We start from the raw sequence: 20950 nt of genomic DNA, 5'->3' as shown, positions 1-20950 counted from the left end.
ATAGGGAAGATTTTTATGTTCCATTAACCCTTCACCCAATCCTGGTCAGTGCGCAGCCTGCACTGGTACCCTGGGCATTCCTGCAGGAATCACTTGGTACCAGTGGTTCCCCTCAGTGCTATCCTATAGAAACCATAGAATTCAGACTATGAGCAGTAATAGGAGGACCAAAAGGGGGAAAAAAAAACAAAAAAGTTGTCAGGGGAGACTGGAAAATAAAGTATTGGATTGCTTCCAAAAGCACAGTTAGGTACTACACCTCATCCATATCTGGCCTGGATAACATTAGGTGAGATGAGCCAGGTGGTAGGAGTTGAGAGAACTTTGAAAAGTCCTTCCCTTTGAGTTATGCGGCCTGAATTAAGAGTGACAAAGAAGGGTTAGTGTAGGAACTTAGTGTAAATGACTGGGCTAACAGGGACACGCATTCCTTCCTTTGTTCTAATATCGATCTTCTGCCTTCTCCTAACTATTATGCTTTGTAGGAAGCCATCTGTCACCCATAGATCAGACAAAATGTTCATAGACATCAAGAGCAAGAGCCGTTTTGGTAACTATAGATGTAACTGGATTTTATTTATCCTATACTAGTCTCTGAGTACATCTAGTGTAGAAGAGAGAAACATTTTGGTTTCTCCTTGTTTTATTTTTCTCTGAGATGTTTCACAATACGTTCTAACGGATGAATGCCATTTGCATGGGAATAAGTTTATATTTGGGGTCTATGTTTAAAATTCATACTATTATGATAGTATTTTGCTTGATTTCTTCCATCATGATTTTGGAAAGCATTATATAAGAAATAGGACTAATTGGAGGGAATGATACCTGGAGTGAAATGCCTTTATTGGAGGTTAGCTGCTGTTTGGATCTGAATGCTGAATACACAGCAGGAGTTCAAGGTTGTCCTTAAAGCAGAAAGGGTATGCTCTGGTCTGTGTACTTGGGTAGAACTGGTGAATCTTTTATCTAGTTAGTCAGGTTCTCCTCTTACCTCCATCACATAGCAACCTCTCCTACTTTGAGATTAATGAAATGTATCTTTACCAGCTAATCAAAATCCTGGTACCTATTGTCTACAGCCCTGCCTCTGGGTCTCACACCCCAACTAGGTCACTCCACTTCCTTCCACAGTTCAGCTCATTATCTGCTTCACAATCTTCCCCTCCTCCCCAACTTCTGCCCTCATTCTATGGGACTTCCCTCTACGTGTGTCTGTCTGTCTGTGTCTATGTGTCTATGTGTATAATAATTATTTGATTTTTTTTTTCTCTCAAAAACCCTACTACACAAGGACTACACTTTCCATGGCTCTACCCCACTTCAGCCATACACAAAGAAGGGCAAACTCATGATATTGGCATCAGCCACAAACGCATGACCTCCGTATTCAAGAATTCTGAAATATCCTTATCTTTCACCTCTCCCACCACCTTCCTTTACAAAACCCTACTCTTCTTCCACACCATGACTTTTATTTCCTCAGTTATCTCCCAAAACATTTCCTTGCACTGATCACTGCATCTTGACACCTTGGAAAACCAATTCAACTCTACACTCTTCTTTTCTCTTGAGTCCCTAGACCCAATCAGCCTTGAAATGATCCCATCAAACACCGCTGCTGAATGAAGATGGAGAATATCTGGAAATCATTTTGACTGGGTCTACTGCAAATGAGTTACCCAACCTCAACTAACTTAGGTGAATCTTTGACCCTCTCTTATCACCTCACTCTTCCTCTCTTCATAGTGGCTCTTCCAAAGAATCCCTCCTCAACCCTCCCATGGCTACCCCTCCTCTACTCTATCAGCTCACAACCTTGTTTCATATTTTACTTAAAAATAGAAGCCATTTGCCATGATCTCCACCTTTTCCTCTGTTTTCCATGGCCTATCACACAGATGGTTTCTGCTATTATCTCTTCCTTTACTCCTATCTCACACGAAGAGACAAGGCCCACCTTGTACCTTCCCTCTAGGTGGACATGGAAATTGGAAAGCACTCCAGTGTCTTTGTCAAGAAAACCCCAAAAGGGGTCACAAAGAGTTGGACACAACTGAAAATGATTAAAGAACAACAAGCTTTATAGTGTAATTTAAGGTTTGGAAGAATTATTACCCCTTTTCCATTAATCCTTACCATCTGTTCCCTTACCATTCTCAATCCCATTTTTTAAAAAAAAGTATTTGTGTTAGTATTTTAACAAGGTATTTTCTGAGGGGCCAACAATCACTTGAATCAAACACATAAATCATTCATTTAGTTCAGGGGAAAAAGTGGGCACCATGAACTACAGAGAAAATACAGAGAAGTGAAGATCAACAGACAGGACCTCCACCTGTCTGACCATAAGCAATACATACACAGTGACCAGAGAGAGAAGCACCAACATCTTGGTGGTCAAAGTCAGGAGGATCCTTAGCTGCTTCCCAATCTCATATGGCCAAACAAACACTTCTCATGTATAAGCCACAAAACACAACCTTACCTTAGAGTATTTATACACTTTTCAGAGCTAGAGGACAGGACCCTTTGAACTAGTGTCTCAGAAATTTTTTTTATTATTTCCATATTATTATTTTTACTTTATTTTTAAAATTTATATTCAGTGTTTTACAATCACTACCACATAACTTAGATTTTGTCCCCTCCCTCTCCCTTCTTCCCCCTTACCACCCCCCTCCTTCCTGAGACTGCATACAATTTTATGTAGGTTCTACTCATGCATTCCTATTTAGCACATTTTCATCATAGTCATGTTGCATAGAGGAATTAAAATGAATGGGAAAAATCATATAACAAGCCAAAACGTAATACAAAAGAAAATGTTCTGCTACATTCTGGGATTGAATTCCGTAGTTCTTTCTCTGGATGTGGAAGGCATTTTGCCTTAAAAGACCACTGAGAAGTTTTTAAGTATTTGCACTGCAATGAATTTCTAAGCCTATCAGAAAAAATCCTCACACACTGTGGTTGCTGCTATGTACAATGTTCTGATTCTACTCCTTTCATTCAATGTCAGATCATATAAGTTTTTCTAGGCCTCTATGAAGTTTTCCTGTTCATCATTTCTTATAGCACAGTAGTATTCCGTTATATCTTTGTATCATAATTTATTAGTCACTCCCCAATTGATGGGTATCCCCTTGATTTCCAGTTTTTGAACACCATAATGAGTGCTGCTATAAATATTTTTGTACATGTGGGACCCTTTCCCATTTTTATGATCTCTTAGGGATATACTCTTAGAAGTGGTCTTGCTGCCTCCAAGAGTATGCACATTTTTGTAGCCCTTTGGGCATAGTTCCAAATTGCTATCCAGAATGGTTGGATCATCTCACAGCTCCACCAACAATGAATTAGTGTTCCAACTCTCCCACATTTTCTCCAACATTTATTGTCTCCCCGTTTTGTCACTTTAGACAATCTGATAGGTGTGATGTGGTATCTCAGAGTTATGTGGATTTGTATCTCTCTAATCCATAGTTATTTAGAGCATTTTTCTATATGACTATAGATATCTTTAATTTCTTCCTCTGAAAAGTGCCTGTTCATATTATTTGACCATTTATCAATTTGGGAATTTGTCAACGTTTTAAAGTATGATTTGATAATTTCATGGGCATGGCATTGAAGGTATCAATTGACTTTGGTAGTACAGCTAGGATCTGACTACTGTGAAAAATGAAACTCACCCAGTTGGATGTTTTGGAATGTGCACTATTTGTAGGTACAGTGATGTAAAATATGGTTAATTGGTCCCAGCCAATCCCATATGCACTGCAAATTCACAGAGTGTGACCACTTCAGGAAATTCTTTCTTTACATTAATCTGGACGTAAGTTACATTGTCATTTCTTTTAGACTGGTACAGCTCAGCCATGAGCACAGAAAGTTTCTCCAATTATTTAAACTTTTTCTTTGTTACTTCAAGGATTATTTTGTAACTGAGTCACTACACGTCTTTTCTGTGCTTTGGCAGATTGATTTTCAGACATTTTATGCATCTTGAATATTTCTGGGAGGGGATTTCCCTGTAATGGCCTCCTTTTTATTACTATTTGGAAATGCTGCTAATATTTGAGTGTTTATTGTGTAGACTACATCTTTGCTGAAGCTATTAATGGCTTATATTTGCATCTTTGCTGATTCTATTAATGGTCTCTATTTGTATCTTTGCTGATTCTCTAGGATTTTCCAAAGAAACTGTAATATCATCAGTTCACTGTTCTGGCTCAGCGAGGAATCATTGTCTCCTTTTCCTCACATGTTAAGGGACAAGAAGGAGTCAGAATAGCTATAAGGAGGACCTTTCCATTGCATGTCATTATGCCTTTCTATAAGCAGTCTCTCCAGCCTTTCCCACATGTACTGACAGCAGGCAGAACATGCTGCCTTAAGCTTTTGGAAGGAGTTGCCACTGGTTACCACCCTAGTACACTAAGATGGTAGGTTAAGAACAATTGGTTTTTAAAAATCCATATCCATATCTCCTCCTATTGTGGTTATTAAGTCATTTTTCAGTCATATCCAACTCTCCATGATCCCATTTGGGGTTTTCTTCAGTGAGATAATGCAGTAGTTTTCCATTTCATTCTCCAGCATACATATATGCATGTGTATATTTATGTTTGTGTGTGAATGTGTATGTATGGAGAGAGAGAAAGAGAAGGCAGAAGTAGAGATATGTGTATGAATATTTATTTTCATATATGCATATGTATATATACACGTACATGATCCCGAACCAGAAACATGTTCTATCATGAGTACACGCAGAGGCGGTGGAAAGAGGTCTCAGATTAGATAGTTTGTGTGACAAAAGGGGTCATTACCCCCAGCCCCTGGTTTCTGGAAGTTTTTTATTCCCTGTTACAGCAGCTTCACACAGTTTCCTATCAGAATGCTTCAGCTTTCTGCTGGGATTTTTTTAGGTTCTTGAAGGTGTTTTCTGTAGAGTGTCTACGCTGTCTTCAGTACGATTTCATGTGCTCTTCATAAGCTTTCAGTGCAGATGTGGTTTTGGGCACAAATCTTTCCTGATCTTGAAATAGGTTAAAAGGTCATCCTTGATCTATCAAGCATGAGGGTGGGAATGAGACAGAGAGAGTCTCTCTCCCCCACGAAGAATTCCCTCATCACTTTAGCGGAAGCTTCTCCACCATTAGGCTGTCTTGCCACTGGGATGCTGGGTAGCATACGATCTTGCTGCTTTTATCCAACCTCCATTGGGTGGGATCAACTCTTCAATCAGGCCCAGTTTCCTCCCCAGCAGGTCTGCATCCAGCTTAAATGTTTGATTACTTGGTTCAGCAGAGTTCTGCAGCTTGTTCACGCCTCTGACTGTCTGGCTCAGTGGAGAAACATGGGCCTTCTATATCTGACTGGAGGGGGATGGGTGGAACCCTTTATATGAATATAGTGAAGAAAATCAGATTTATTTTGTGTTGTTCATGCCTGAAAATATTTCTTCCTTCTGGATGCACAGGACATTACTTCTGTGGAAAGAGGCAGAAAGCATGTTTTATTATCAGACTTCTGGAGTTACCATTGATCATTTTAATACATATCTATAATGAGTTTGAATTTTGTTGCCTTTTCATTGGGTAGGAGATGGGGTAGGAGGATGGATAAAATTTTGAACAGGGAAAAAAGACTGTGGGAAAGTCTCAGTGCTTTAAAAACAAATGTATAAAAATAAAATGTGAGGTATTTTAAAAGTAAAGAGCAAGTGCGACCATATCAGGTCAATAAACCCCAGAGGCTCTCTACTATCTCCAGGATCCCATAGAACACCTTGTGGTATTTGAAGTCTTTTGAGATCTGGACCCTTTCTTTCTTTCCAGGCTTCTTATCCTCTTTGCATACATCTTGGCTTTCTTGCTGTTGCTCACACACACAGCACATCATCTCCTGAACTTGTACTTTTTTTTTTTAACTTTATTTATTTAACTTTTAACATTCATTTTCACAAAATTTTGGGTTCCAAATTTTCTCCCCATTTGTCCCCTCCCCCCACTCCAAAACACCGAACATTCTAATTGCCCCTATCACCAATCTGCCCTCTTTTCTGTCATCTCTCCCTTCCTTTGTCCCTATCTTCTCTTTTGTCCTGTAGGGCCAGGTAACTTTCTATACCCCATTGCTTGTATTTCTTATTTCCTAGTAGCAAGAACAGTACTCAACAGTTGTTTCTAAAACTTTGAGTTCCAACTTCTCTTCCTCCCTCCCTCCCCACCCATTCCCTTTGGGAAGGCAAGCAATTCAATATAGGCCATATCTGTGTAGTTTTGCAAATGACTTCCATAACAGTCGTGTTGTGTAAGATTAACTATATTTCCCTCCATCCTATCCTGCACCCCATTGCTTCTTTTCTCTATTTTGATCCTGTCTCTCCCCAAGTATTGACTTCAAATTACTCCCTTCTCCCATTGCCCTCCTTTCCATCATCCCCCCCCACCCGGCTTATCCCCTTCTCCCCCACTTTCCTGTATTGTAAGATAGTTTTCATACCAGAATGAGTGTGGATTTTATTCCTTCCTTTAGTCGAATGTGATGAGAGTAAACTTCACGTTTTTCTCTCACCTCCCCTCTTTTTCCCTCCACTAAAAATCTTTTGCTTGCCTCTTTTATGAGAGATAATTTGCCCCATTCCATTTCTCCCTTTCTCCCCCAAATATGTTTCTCTCTCACCCCTTAATTTCATTTTTTAAAGATATGATCCCATCCTATTCAATTCACTCTGTGCTCTCTCTCTCTCTCTCTCTCTCTCTCTCTCTCTCTCTCTCTCTCTCTGTGTGTGTGTGTGTGTGTGCGTGTGTGTGTGTGTAATCCCACCAACTCCCCACATACTGAAAAAAGTTTCAAGGGTTGCAAATACTGACTTTCCATGTAGGAATGTAAACAGTTCACCTTTACTAAGTCCCTTATGACTTCTCTTTGCTGTTTACCTTTTCATGCTTCTCTTCATTCTTATGTTCGAAAGTCAAATTTTCTTTTCAGCTCTGGTCTTTTCATCAAAAATGCTTGAAAGTCCTCTGTTTCATCGAAAGACCATTTTTTCTCCTGAAGTATTATACTCAGTTTTGCTGGGTAGGTGATTCTTACCTAGTTTCTTTCACTTCTGGTATATGATATTCCATGCCCTTCGATCCCTTAATGTAGGAGCTGCTAGATCTTCTGTTATCCTGATTGTATTTCCACAATACTTGAATTGTTTCTTTCTAGCTGCTTGCAATATTTTCTCCTTGACCAGGGAACTCTGGAATTTGGCCACAATGTTCTTAGGAGTTTCTCTTTTTGGATCTCTTTCAGGAGGTGATCTGTGGATTCCTTGAATAATTTTTTTGCCCTCTGGTTCTAGAATATCAGTGCAGTATTCCTTGATAATTTCATGAAAGATGATGTCTAGGCTCTTTCTTTGATCATGGCTTTCAGGTAGTCCCATAATTTTAAAATTGTCTCTCCTGGATCTATTTTCCTGGTCAGTTGTTTTTCCAATGAGATATTTCACATTCTCTTCCATTTTTTCATTCTTTTGGTTTTGTTTTGTGATTTCTTGGTTTCTCATAAAGTTATTAGCCTCCATCTGTTCCATTCTAATTTTTAAAGAACTATTTTCTTCAGTAAGCTTTTGAACCTCCTTTTCCATTTGGCTAATTCTGCTTTTGAAAGCATTCTTCTGCTCATTGGCTTTTTGACCCTCTTTTGTCAATTGAATTAGCCTATTTTTCAAGGTGTTATTTTCTTCAGCATTTTTTGGGTCTCCTGTAGCAAGGTGTTTACCTGCTTTTCATGCTTTTCTTGCATCTCTTTCGTTTCTCTTCCCAGTTTTTCCTCCACCTCTCTAACTTGATTTTCAAAACACTTTTTCAGCTCTTCCATGGCCTGAGCACATGGAACACTTCTTTTGCATGTTTGGAATACAGAAGCCTTGATTTCTATGTCTTTTCCTGATGGTAAGCATTGTTCTTCCTCATCAGAAAGGAAGGGAGGAGATATGTGTTCACCAAGAAAGTAACCTTCTATGGTCTTATTTTTTTCCCATTTCTGGGCATTTTCCCAGCCAGTGACTTGACTTCCGAGCTTCCTCTTCACACCCACCAGGACTCCAGATCTGCCCAGCCAGCACTTGGGTTCTGAGATTCAGATGCTGCTTCCCAGCCTCAAGGCTTTTGGTGGGGGCAGGGCTGCTATTCAGTGTGAGATTAAGTTCAGGTGCTCAGGTGGGGGCAGTGCTGCCTCATGGGTCTCAGTTCCCTCCGCGGGTTTATGCAGAGACCTTCAGCAATGGATCCATGCTCCTGCCTGCTTTGGGAATCCCTGTCCGAGGCTTCCTCTGCTGCTGCCTCGCGAGGAGGCCCGAGCCATGGAGACATCCCACTCCCCTCTCGGGGAGCCAAAAAGATCATCTCACCAAACTTTGGCATCTGTGGGTGGAGGGACCGGCATGGCTGCTGTAGATTCTGTCCCTGAAGCCTGCTCGATTCTGTTTCTCTCAGTGCTGCGTGGCCAAGGCAGAGCTGGGCACTGCTCCAGGTCCGGTGGGCGATGGACCTTTGGTGTCTGTTTTTCAGGGCTCTCTGGAACAAAAATCTCCTCCACTCTGTTGTTCTGTGACTTCTGCTGCTACAGAATTTGTTGGGAGTTTTTCTTTATAGATATTTTATTGGCTGTGAGTTCAGAGCTAGCATACATGTATCTTTGTACTCTGCCATCTTGGCTCCTCTGAACTTGTACTTTTTGTGTGACTGTTCTCCCTGCCTGGAATGACCTCCCTCCTCACCTCTACCCCCTGAATTCTTTGGCTTTCTTTAAGATTCAGTTCAAATGCCACTTTCTACAAGAGAAAGTTTTCTGCCACCACCCCTTTCCCCCACCCAATCCTGGTGCCTTCCCTCTGAGATTCTGTCCTGCTTATACTGTGGATATCTTGTATGTGCAATAGTGGTTTGTATGTTCTCCTTTCCCCTATCCCTGCATTGGAATGTGGCCTCCTTGAGGGCAAGCTAGACAGTCTTTTGTCTTTCTTTTGCCCTTAATGTTTTAACATAGTGACTGGCAGTTGGTCTCAAAGTCCATACACGCTAATGACATACCTACTATTTTCCAGGCACAGTGGTAACTACTAGGGACACAAAGAAAGGCCAGAGAGAGCAGAGAAGGGGGAGGCAAAAGGCAAATAATGGTGTAGTAACAAGTTCTATACAGCATAACTAGGAAATAAGTAGAGAAGACACTAGATTGTGAAAGGTTTCCTGTGGAAGGTAGGATTTTAGATGGTGCTTAAAGGAAAACAGAGAAGTCAGTAGAATACTGGAGGGAGAATATTCCAGGCACAGGGGAGAGGTAGAGAAAATACAGAGATGAGAGATAGTCTTGCTTGTTAAATGCCCAGGTGGCCAGTGTCCCTAGGCCACTCATAATGTGGTTGGGGGGCTGTGGAGGGAGAGGTCTGGATGTAAAGAATACAAAGGCCAGAAAGGTAAGAACGGGTCAGCTCACAAAAGGCCCCACAGAGGGTTTGATATTTTATACTGACTGTGATAGGGAGCTACTGGAGTTTAATGAGTAGTTATGGGAGTGTGACTTGGTCAGACGTGTGCTTTAGGAAAACCCCTTTGGTGGCTGAACGGAGGATGGTCTACAATGGGGAGAGATCTGAAGCAGGCAAATCCCCCAGCAGGCCATTAGAGTAGGACAAGTGTGAGATGATGAGGACCTGAAGCAAGGGTGTGGTGATGTCAGCATATGGATGAATTGGAGAGATACTTTTGCAATGGTGAGGTCAGCAGGCCATGACATCAGATTAGATCTGGGGGAAGGGAAGGAGAGAGAGTGTGAGGTGTCCAGAATAACATTTGGGTCCTAAGCCTGAATGACTGGGAAGATGATGATACTCTCTACAGTAACAGAGAGGTGAAGGGGGTGAGGGGGATTTGTCTGGGTGGATGATGGTGAATTGCATTTTGAAGATGATGAGTGTAATGTCTTTTGGGACTTCCAGGTTGCAGTGTCCAGTACTCAGTTGGTAATGTGACACTGGAGATCAGGAGACAGGTTAGGGTTGGATTAGTAGATCTGAGAACCATTAGAATAGATAGTAGAGCCAGAAAAATATATTAAGTGCCTACTGTGTGCCAGGGTAATCCCTGAGGATACAAATATGAAAAGGAGAGAGCCTTTGTTCTCAAAGAGCTTACAATTGAATGAGGAGGGAGACAAAACCAAAAAGAAATGTGAAAAGGCATGGAGGGATGGAGGGAGTGGTGTGGAGCCTTAATGGAGAAGTCCAAAGGAGCATATCTAGAAGGGAATTGAAAAGATGTCTATCCTGGCCACTTTCCTTCAATGGTGATTGTGTAAGGAAAAGATGACAGATAAATCTGTGAGAACTGATGAAAATATCAAATGAAAAAGTATAGATGGAGAAGAGGGCCAAAGATGTTACAAAGTTAAAATCAACAGGTCTTGGCGATTTTGGATATGGGCAGGGGTGTGGTGAGATGTGAAAGATAGGGAGCAATCCAGGATGAATCCTCGGTTGGGAGTGCGAGGGATAGGAAGATCATATTGCCCTCTAGGGAATGTGGTGGCAAGGGGAGAATTTTGAGGAAAGGTAATGAATTCCATTTTGGACATATTTAGTTTAAAATGTGTACTGGACATGTAGTTTGAGATGTGTCAAATGAATTTGAAAATATGAGGACTCAGCAAATGTGAGAGGTCAGCAGAGAAGTTAATGCAGGATAGCTCTAACTAAGGATCATCAGCATAAACATAGTATTGAAATTAATGGAAACTGATGAGAACACCGAGTACAGTGCAGAGAGGGAGAAGAGGAGAGGACTCAGGAAAGGGCCCTGAGTGACATGTGTAGTTAGAGGGCATGATCTGGAGGAGGAAGGTAAGTTGTGGAATTCCCCCACCTTGTGAACTGTATACCTCCCCCATAATTGTGGGGTGTTGTTTTGATACCAGAGGAAGAGGTCAAGGAGCTCCATACTGATAACTGGTAGTAGTTTAAGCAATTGAGGTTACCTACATTTGGGGCAGTATGATAGATCCCTGCTAAGGCATTAATCATCCTCAGTCTGGGCAGGGCAGACAGACAAATTCTCTGAATCCCCACTGAAGAAACCCCAAATCCCTGTGGTAATTATATAACACAGACAAAGACAGGAGGAGCTAGAGAGCACAACACTATTGTTTGGTGGTCATTTTTGGTTTTCTGTTTAGTAATGAGCTTGGTCATTGAGCCAATGTTATACCCAAACATAAGTATGTGCATTGATTAGTATTGACCTATCACATATGGGTCACGATATTCTTATATGGCTTTTGAAGATCATAGTATCTACAGTTTTCACTAAGTGACAAATATATGATTTAATCAGGTTACCAAGTTTAGGTTTTTGCCTTTTACAGAGTTTAAGTTTTATGACTTTTCACTTATGTTACAGAGGAACTCAGCTTGAAGCAGGATCGTACTGAATTCAGGCACACCACAGAAAGGCAATGGAGGAATGGCAACTGAGAAGAAGTGAGGAAAAGACACCCATGACCCTGAGCCAGTGCCCACTCGATTTATAAAGTAACAAACAAAGAAGGCGTTTTGCCGAGGAGTAAATTCACAAGGTTACCTTCAGTTTTAGCAATATTAGGTCAATTCAGAATAGCACACACAAACAGTACATGTTTATAACATTAAGTACAAATGTTTCTATTTTTCAGGGTTATATAACAATGCACAAGTGTAGTCAAACTGTTTTCAGGTCAGAAACCTTGGAAAAGTTATCTGAAAGAGAATAACAAAAATCGGCGTTGCGCACACTAAAATCCACCTTTCATTCAATTTAATTGCTCTATTTTAGGGCATTTTTCCAAATTCGAATCCTACAAGGATGCAGCAAAGGAGATTGAAAAGGAGCCGTCATATAAGTAGGAAGAGAACTGGAATAGAATGCTGCCTCTCAAATATAGAGACAAGGGAATATCAAGGAGAATGAAATGGGAACGAGTTAGGATAGATCACCTTGACTTATTTTAGTTTCATTATAAGATAAACCTCCATTCTTTAGGGAAAACTAAAGGTTGGCAGCTAGAAAATGGGAGAGGAGTGGGGGGACCATGACTGCTAACTCCAAACAACCAGTTTCCCTTTCCAAGTGAGCTTTGTGTTCTCAGACAAATTCTAATTCTGTGGTCTCAGACTATAATTCTAATTCTGTGTTCCAAGACGTTAATTCTAATTCTGTGTTCTAAGGTTTTTCATTCCAATTCTGCATTCTACTACTAATTCTAATTCTGTGTTGTAAGTTTTAATTCCATTTCTGTGTTCTACGATTCTAATTATATAATTATATTAATTCTAATTATATCAGACTACCTCTGATTCTCTCTTCTTAGACCTTCATTCTAATTCCATGTTCTAAGATTTTAATTATAAATCTGTGTTATAAGATTAATTCTAATTCTGTGTCTGAAGATGTTAATGAAACAGACTATAGATTCTTACTTTCTTGGTGAAGAGGTATTTTCTTATGTCATTGGTGACATGGAAGATCAAAACATTTAATCAGAAGAATACAACAAATCCAAAGTTCCTGTGTCCAAGTCTCCAAGAAAAAAATTAATTTGTCTGAAGTGGTGGAAGAGCTAAAAAAGGATTTTGAAAAGCAAGAAAGAGAAGTAGAGAAAAAATTGGGGAGAGAAATGAGAGTGATGCAAGAAAATCATGAAAAACAAGTCGACTTCCTAAAGGAAACAAAAAAAAATGCTGAAGAGAATAACAGCTTTAAAATTAGACTAACCCAAATGGTAAAAGAGGTCCAAAAAGTCAATGATGAGTAGGAAGCAGAGTTGGTCAAATGGAAAATTTATATCTCAAAATGCTTATATTAAAAAATAGTGAAAGGGTAGACCAATGAATTGGGTATACAATAAAAAACCATGAAAAAATAAATTTAAAAATTCCAATTAAACATGATAAATCTTAAAAATTAAAGGTGAGATTAATTCAACGCAGTATAAGAAAACCATTGAATTCATAAATAAAACTAGGACTTCATTTTATGAAAAAAAGAATAGATAAACCATTGGTTAATATAAGTAAAAAAGAGATTAAGAAAACTAAACCACCAATATTAAAAATGAAAAGGGTGTATACACCACTGACGAAGATGAAGTAAAAGCAATTGCAAGAAAGCGTTTGAATAAAAATGGCAATTTTGCCTAAACTAATCTACTTAGTCCATGCCATCTGAATAAAATAGCAAGAAAATTATATTACTGAGCTAGAAAAAATAATAATAAAATTCATTTGGAATGCAAAATATCAAGAATATCAAAGGAATTAAGGAAAAATGTAAAGGAAGTAGGTTTAGCAGTGCTGGATCTTAAACTAAACTGAGAAGCAGCAATTGTAAGAACTGTCTGGTACTGGCTAAGAAATAGACAGATAAGTAGAACAGAGTGGACATGCAACACACAGTAGCAAATGATTAGAGTAAGCTTACTAGCTGAGTGACCTTGGATAAGTCACTTTGCCCCTGTCTGCCGGAGTTTCCTTAAGTGTAAAATGGTGATTATAATAACACCCAGCTGGAAGCATTGTTGTGAGGATCAAAGCTCTTAGCACAGTATGTGGCACATAGAAGGTACTGTAGAAATGTTCCCCTTTGCACTTTAGGGACCATTCAAAGTAACTGTCCTAACTGTGTATACACCATTACACTTCCTAGTTATAAAAAATAATTTGACTATCCCCACTCTTACATGCCCCATTTTTGGCAGATAGAACTCAGGTGCTTCACAGTGAGAAGTGTGTGGTTGTTTGTTGGGGGGGACAAAGATGGACAGATCTAAAGCTGATCATAAATCTCGAGCCTTTCACGGGAAGACTTATGGGAATAAATGTGGAGGGAAATAATCAGAACCAGGAAAAAAAATACACAAAGACCACAGTGATGGAAGAGGAAAGAAGAAAAGAAAGGGCTATATAATGATGGGCAACCTTAACCCTAGTGAAGGGATGGTGAGAGAAGCAACCAATCCCTCCTACTCACCTGAATACTGTAAGGAAATACCTTGAAGGGAGAGAGGCCCAACGGGTAAACCCAAGGAACAAGAAGCCTGATGATGTCTCTGCAAGGGAAGCATCAAGGGGAAAAGAGTTTTGGCCCAAAGGATTATAGCAGTACTTGGAAGAAATGAAAGAAGAGAGGCATAATGAAGTCTACAGGGAGGATAGAAGCCAAGGAGAACTGATAACTTAGGCAAGACCTGGATTCCCTGGAAATCACAATGCATCAAATAGAAAACAATGACTAAATAAGATAATAAAAATATTAATTGGAGGAACTAATTAGAAATAAATCACACATAAAAATAAATGAATAGTAAAAAGAAACACAAAGAAATAATAAGAAAATGTAAGAAACAATATGCAAAACAAGTGATCCAGAAACTGGCCAAGAAAAGAAAATCTAAGAAATATCAGATCATCTGAAGACTATGATTCAAAAAGTCTTGAGACCCAAGTAGACATTTTGAAATGGAAATATTAGAGTCAAGAGAAATATAGAAATGTACACATACTGGTTTAATTGAAAAGGCATTATCTGAAGAGGAATTGTTTATGTGCTGAAGAAGGAATGAGAATACTAATATCTTTAATGGTCACAAGAAGGAAAAATAAGACAGAGGACCTTTGGAAGGTTGTCTTCTGTTTTGATTGTGTCAGGGGAAAAAATAGGAGAAAATGGGGGCACTATACTTGGAAGGAAAGGAGAAGGAAATCACCATCATGTATACAATGGAGGGATAAGATGAAATGTAATTAACTGTGGAAGAAAGGGTGGGAGAAATGTGTATACCAGAAACTTTACTTCACTTTCATCTGAAATCGATAAAGGGAGTTAAACACAATTACACCCCACCCCGAAACACAACACACACACACACACACACACACACACATACACACACACACACACAGATCTCAGTATAGAAATACAATAAACTGAAAAGGAAAATAGTAAGTGAAAAGAGAAGACCAGAGAGTAACTTTAAGAGAGAGGGCAGGATAGGGAAGAGAATAATCAAAAGCAACATATACTGAAATTCTGGAGAGAGAAACATGAAGGGTGGATTAAAAAGAAGAGTAAGAACCTGGGATCCTGGGTGAGAGAAGGAGAAAAACTGGCAAGAGGGTCACAGCAGAAGTTTAATTTATGGATTCCAATTGTCAGGAACAATCAGTATCAATACTTAATTATTTACTCAAGGGTAGGTAGAACTAATATAATAAAAATGACAACACTAACATAATTATTCCAGGTTATACTAATACAACTCCCACAAGAATAGATTGTAGAGCTAGAAAAGTAACTTAACCATCACTCTGGAGGTACAAAGCAGTCAAGAATCTGAAGCATAATAATGGAAAAATGGGAAGTGAGGAGGCCTATCTGTCCTGGATCTCAAACTTTATTATAAATCAGTAATCATTAAAGCAATTTGATATTGGTTTAAAAAAGGTCTATCAGCAGAAAAGTTTAGGTACAGAGCTTACAGAAACAAATTGTCTGATAAACCCAAAGGTCTCAGGTTGTGGGAGGAAGGACTCATTAGTTGACAAACACTTGTGGAAAAATTAGAAAGTAACCTGACAGAACTGAGCTGTAGACCACCATTCACAGCCTCCACCAAGGTGAGCTTCACATGGATGCAGGACTCAGATGTACAAGGTCAAAGTATAAACAAATTAGAGGAGAAAGGAACAAGGTACCATTGAGATCCACAGAAAGAGTTTATGATGACAAAATGAGAAACCACTTATGAAGAAAGAGGAAACCTGCAGCTAAGGTCAAGACAGAAAGGTGATGAACTTAAAGGGTAAAAAGGGGCCTACGGTTTTAGACATGGTTAATGGGGGAACTTTTATTTTTTCTTTTTTGCCAGAAAACGTAGTTATGTGTTGAGGGATATGCTTTCCATTTTTAAAATTTACTCAACTGGGGAGTGGGAAGTGCGGGTTGGGAGAGACAACTGGATTTAAAGTACTGGTTTTTTGAAAAATAAAAGTAATAAAAATTGAAACATTATAAAATGAAGAAGTAGTTAGGTCATCTGATTTTTTCAAAGAGAAGAATATCAAATTTCTCGTATCAAAAATGCAAAAGAAACATTCCTAATAATTCCAAAGAAAATTAAAAATATATTTTGTACAGTTGCTTACTAACATAACTAATTAGAGGAAATGGATGCAAACTTAGAAAAATATAAAATACCCAGATGAAGAACAGAGAATTAGATTGCAAAAATAACTCAGTAAAAAACTAACACAGAAATGCAATGTGATTTCAAAATTTGCTAACGTCCCCCCACAAAAAACAGTATGAGCCATGGAGCAGGTTTCAGCGTCATGACCCCCATGCTCCCCATTTGAAGATGGAGAACCTGAGGTGGGGGAGGGGATGGCCCCGCCAGGAAGCTGACTTTCGAATTCAGAGAGGCGCTTTCGCCCCACCAGATGGCCAGACCGTTACATGCCCTTCCCCCACTGGCCTCAGTCCCCGCCCCTCCCCCAACCCCAGCAGCGCCAGATGATTGGCTGGTGCCCTTTACACCTTGCTCCCCTGCCCATAAGAGGAGCCTCCAGCGGCTCTCCTTCCTCTTCCCAGCCACATTCCTGGGAAAAGCCACGCTCTGGGAGCTTGTCTGCAGTGGGCCTCGGCCTCCAGTCTCACCTCCCTCAGAGCCCGAGCTTTCCAGTCAGAGCCTGGAAGGGGCAGCCGCCTTCCAGCCAGTCGGGGCCAGTCCCGAGACCTGAGGAGGTGAGAGGCGGCCCGCCTCCCGTCCGGCCCTCCTGTCGTGAGGCCCTCCTGCTGTGAGGCCCTCCCACTGAAGCAGCGCCACCAGCCCCAGTGCTCGAGGACCGCACCTGCAAGTCAGGATGGCGCTTTCCGCATCCAAGAGGGAGACAGCCCAGGAGCTCCCAGAAGAGGAGCCGGCGCTGATCTTCCATGGCCCCACCATGCGCCTGGGCCACTGTATCAAAGTGAGGGTGGAAGACAAGGAAGTGAAATACCTGGTACGGTACCCACGTGGGACCTGGGACAGCCCAGCGACTGGGACCCACCCCCGCTGTGCCAAGCCTTGGAAGGCCCACCGTTCCCTTGGCCCAGGCTCAGCCCAGGAGCCTGAGTCAGTAGCGCCTAGTGCCAAGGCCAAGCACAGCACCAGCAGAACAGACCCCAGCACCAGGACCAGCACCAGCACCAGGACCAGCACTAGCACCAGCACCAGCACCAGCACCAGCCAAGCAGGCACCAGCACCAGGTCCAGCACCAGGACCAGCACCAGCATCAGTACCAGCACAAGCACCAGGACCAGCACCAGCCAAGCAGATACCAGCACCAGTACCAGCACAAGCACCAGCACGGGCACCAGCCAAGCAGACCCCAGCACCAGCACTAGCCAAGCAGGCCACAGCAGCAGCAGCAGCAGCAGCACCAGTACCAGCACCAGCCAAGCAGGCCCCAGCACCCGCACCAGCACCAGCACCAGCCAAGCAGGCCCTAGCACCAGCAGCAGCAGCAGCTCCCTAGGGGGCGCCATGGCTCACGAGGCCCCCTGTGGGAGAAGTCAGAGCAGTGCGCCCATTCCCCAGGGAGTGGGGGGAGCCAGCACCAGTGGCCCACTATCCTCCCCTCCCGAAGAAGCCCCCCAAGAGCCGCTGGGCGGCTGGGAGTACGAGTGGATCCCCCAGAATCAGGTGCTCCGCTACTCTCAGGACCAGTTGAACCAGGATAGGAACAAAGCTGTCCGCTTGTCAGCTGCCAGGAAAGAGCAGGAACAGGCTGCCCTCAGGGGCAGACGCTCCCGCACCAGTCGTGGTCGCCGCCACCACGACCCAGGTGAAGGGAGCACCTCTGGAAGGATGCCACCGCCACCGCCCAAGCGAAGCCGCTCTGAAAGGGTGCGACGAGGGTCTGGATCACGGGGAGCGAGCTGCCGAGCTGCTGCTGAGGATCCCCAACAGGATGCCACCCCAGGCAGATGTGAAGTCCAGGTCGACCCGCCCATGTCCCTGAGACCCATGCTCATTCTAGACTGGGACATGGTGACCCTCAGGAATATGCTCTGCAACCTGCCAGCCAAGGTCAGCGCCGATGCCATCCTCTATGAATATGCCAGCTTCCCTCTGAAGCACCACACCAGAGATCAAAGCTGCGCTGTCTGGGGCCTGGTGGCTGTGCTCAAGGAATACTTTAATGTACTCCTAAGCCCCCAGCTGCTTTATGATTTCGAGAGGCCACAGTATGATGAATTGGTGGTCAGCTACCCTTCAAGCCAGATATGCGAGCTCTATGGAGGTATCCACCTGTTGCGCCTCTTTGAGCATCTGGGCCCAATGCTCACCTGCACTGCTCTGGATGACAGCAGCATGAATTTGCTGCTGAGCCATTTGCAAGATTTCCTAGATTATCTGGCCCACAACTCTTCTCTGCTGTTTTTTGATACCAGCGACTACGAGCAAGCCTCTGCGGAGCACCTGAAATTAGCTGCGTAAAGGCATGGTGGTTTGGGCTCCTGCTGCATGAGCATTTCCTGGAGCCAGTCCATTGGTTATATCAGCCCACACCTTGCCAAAACGATCTGTTCCTGTAATATGCTTTGGGGGGTTGATGTTTGTGTCTTTAATGTTTTCCTTAACTTCTTCCATGGAGGAAGCCTCTTCTCTTCTTGCAGAACAGTCACTAGTGTTTGCAGGAATGGACATAGAGACTGGAATTCCGAGTGGGACTCTTCCCACCTGCCTGGAAGACCACATGGCATGCCGGGGACTTTGCATTCTGATGGCTCCAGCACTTAGGACCTGTGGGACTGCTCAGGGACAGAAGACCTTGAGGGGACTGTTAGTGTCAACGACACTGCCACTTTAACAGGGTAACCCGGGATAACCAGATAAATTATTACCTGTTCATTCTTGCAACATGACCACCCACGTGCTTTGTCCCTCTGTGTCCATTATTGAACTGTTCTGCTGTTTGCTGTGTAGACTCCAATGCATAATTGAGTGATAAGAGAAAAACACCATCTGCATTGAGGCAAAGTTCCTCCTTCAGAGGACTTTTAAAAGTGTCCCCAAATGTACTGATTTTCCTGCCCAAAAAAGGTATACATATTTTGATGGTTCTGTGCTGTTCAATCGCCACACTTAGGACCTGTGTGAATGTTTAGTGTTCAAAAACCTTGACTGATGACTGTTGGTGCCAAAAATGTCATCACATTAATGGGAGGGCGTAGGGGGTGAGAGTGTTGGATTATCTGGTACATGGGATGTCTTCTGCCTCTTATCTCTGTGCCCCCTTTGATTCCAATACACATTTAGATGACAAGAAAATATTTTCTGGGGAGGGACAGGATCAAAAGAGAGAATAGAAGCAATGGGGGGGCAGGATAGGATGGAGGGAAATATAGTTAGTCTTACACAACAAGAGTATTATGGAAGTCATTTGCAAAACTACACAGATATGGCGCATATTGAATTGCTTGCCTTCCCAAAGGGAATGGGTGGGGAGGGAGGGAGGAAGAGAAGTTGGAACTCAAAGTTTTAGAAACAACTGTTGAGTACTGTTCTTGCTACTAGGGAACAAGAAATACAGGTAATGGGGTATAGCAAGTTATCTGGCCCTACAGGACAAAAGAGAAGACAGGGATAAGGGAAGGGAGGGATGATAGAAGAGAGGGCAGATTGGTGATAGGGGCAATAAGAATGCTCGGTGTTTTGGGGTGGGGGAGGGGACAAATGGGGAGAAAATTTGGAACCCAAAATTTTGTGAAAATGAATGTTAAAAGTTAAATAAATAAATTTTAAAGAAAAAGAAAAAAAAGAAAATATTTTCTATATTGACAGATATCTAAGGAGAGTTCCTTCTTCAGATGTTGAAAATGTTGAAAATATATTGAGTTTTTTCAAAATAAAAAAAATGTGTGTATTGTTCTGTGAGTTCCAATAGACCCCAGAGATCCACCCAGCTATGAAATCAAGTAAGAGTAAGCTTTGCCTTTGCCCTGGTGTTGATACATTCTGATCCCATAAGAATTGGGCCTAGTTCATCTGGGGATTTCCTCTTGGGAATGTGGGGAGGTCTCCCCGAGTCTCCGTAAGGGCCACTCAGCCTTGTTCTAAAGCTTCTACTTTAGGCCCCAGGAGGGGGTCTAACATCCTGTCCCATGTGCACTCCCTCCAATTTTTGTGTGGGGGTGCGACTGGATATTTGCAAGGACAATATATAGAATCAAGGACCCTAGAGGCCATATAGCCTTGGTGCACCAGGTAAAGACCCTGAGGCAGAGAAAGCCATATTGCTCTTGGCCATAACCATGGGTTGGAGGCCTCCCCTACCTGGTCTTCCTACGCAGAAATCCTGGAAGCATGCATGCACTGATCTCCAGTGTGAGACTCTCACTCACATCCCCCTACTTTCTCTAGGAGCAATGGCCCCTAATGATGTAGGCCAGTGTTGTGTTTCAGCAGTTCTCCCCTAAGCCTGTGTGCCCTGACCAGCTCTCTCAGGCCTACAGTTCTGTGTGGTTGGCCCAGCAACAGGTCATTCTGGTAGCTCTCAAGGCTGTCTGACTTGTCCCTCTCAGGCAGAGGTCCTTAGTTCTGACTCCTAACTAGCTCTGGTCTCTATTCACCTCTTCCCTGACTCAGGGCTTGGGGTTCTACCCCCAAGGTTAACACTTTCCCACTGTGGCATTTTGGAAGGTTGGGGGAAAGCTCAGTCTTTTACATTTGCCTTTTCAACTCTTGCCCCTCACTCCTGCAGCTGCTACACACACACACACACACACACACACACACACACACACGCACACACACACACACACACACACACACACACATGCACACATATTACTCATATACCTACAGACT

The 20950-nt window shown here is 42.3% G+C and overlaps 1 protein-coding gene across 2 annotated transcripts in view; it reads left to right on the top strand.

Annotated features, from left to right (window-relative positions):
- LOC140515974 (uncharacterized) overlaps positions 1-19935 on the top strand; it is a 55509-nt gene extending 35574 nt beyond the window's left edge. For both annotated transcript variants that reach the window (XM_072626872.1, XM_072626870.1), the window contains exon 2: positions 11463-19935. In XM_072626872.1, the coding sequence (XP_072482973.1) occupies positions 16958-18577 (1620 nt within the window). In that variant the 5' untranslated portion in view covers positions 11463-16957 and the 3' untranslated portion in view covers positions 18578-19935. The remainder of the gene's footprint in view (positions 1-11462) is intronic.
- Positions 19936-20950: the final 1015 nt, after the last annotated feature.

The sequence above is a fragment of the Notamacropus eugenii genome, chromosome X (assembly GCF_028372415.1).
Source record: "Notamacropus eugenii isolate mMacEug1 chromosome X, mMacEug1.pri_v2, whole genome shotgun sequence".
Lineage (NCBI taxonomy): Eukaryota > Metazoa > Chordata > Mammalia > Diprotodontia > Macropodidae > Notamacropus > Notamacropus eugenii.
This window is presented reverse-complemented; position numbering and strand designations above follow the sequence as displayed.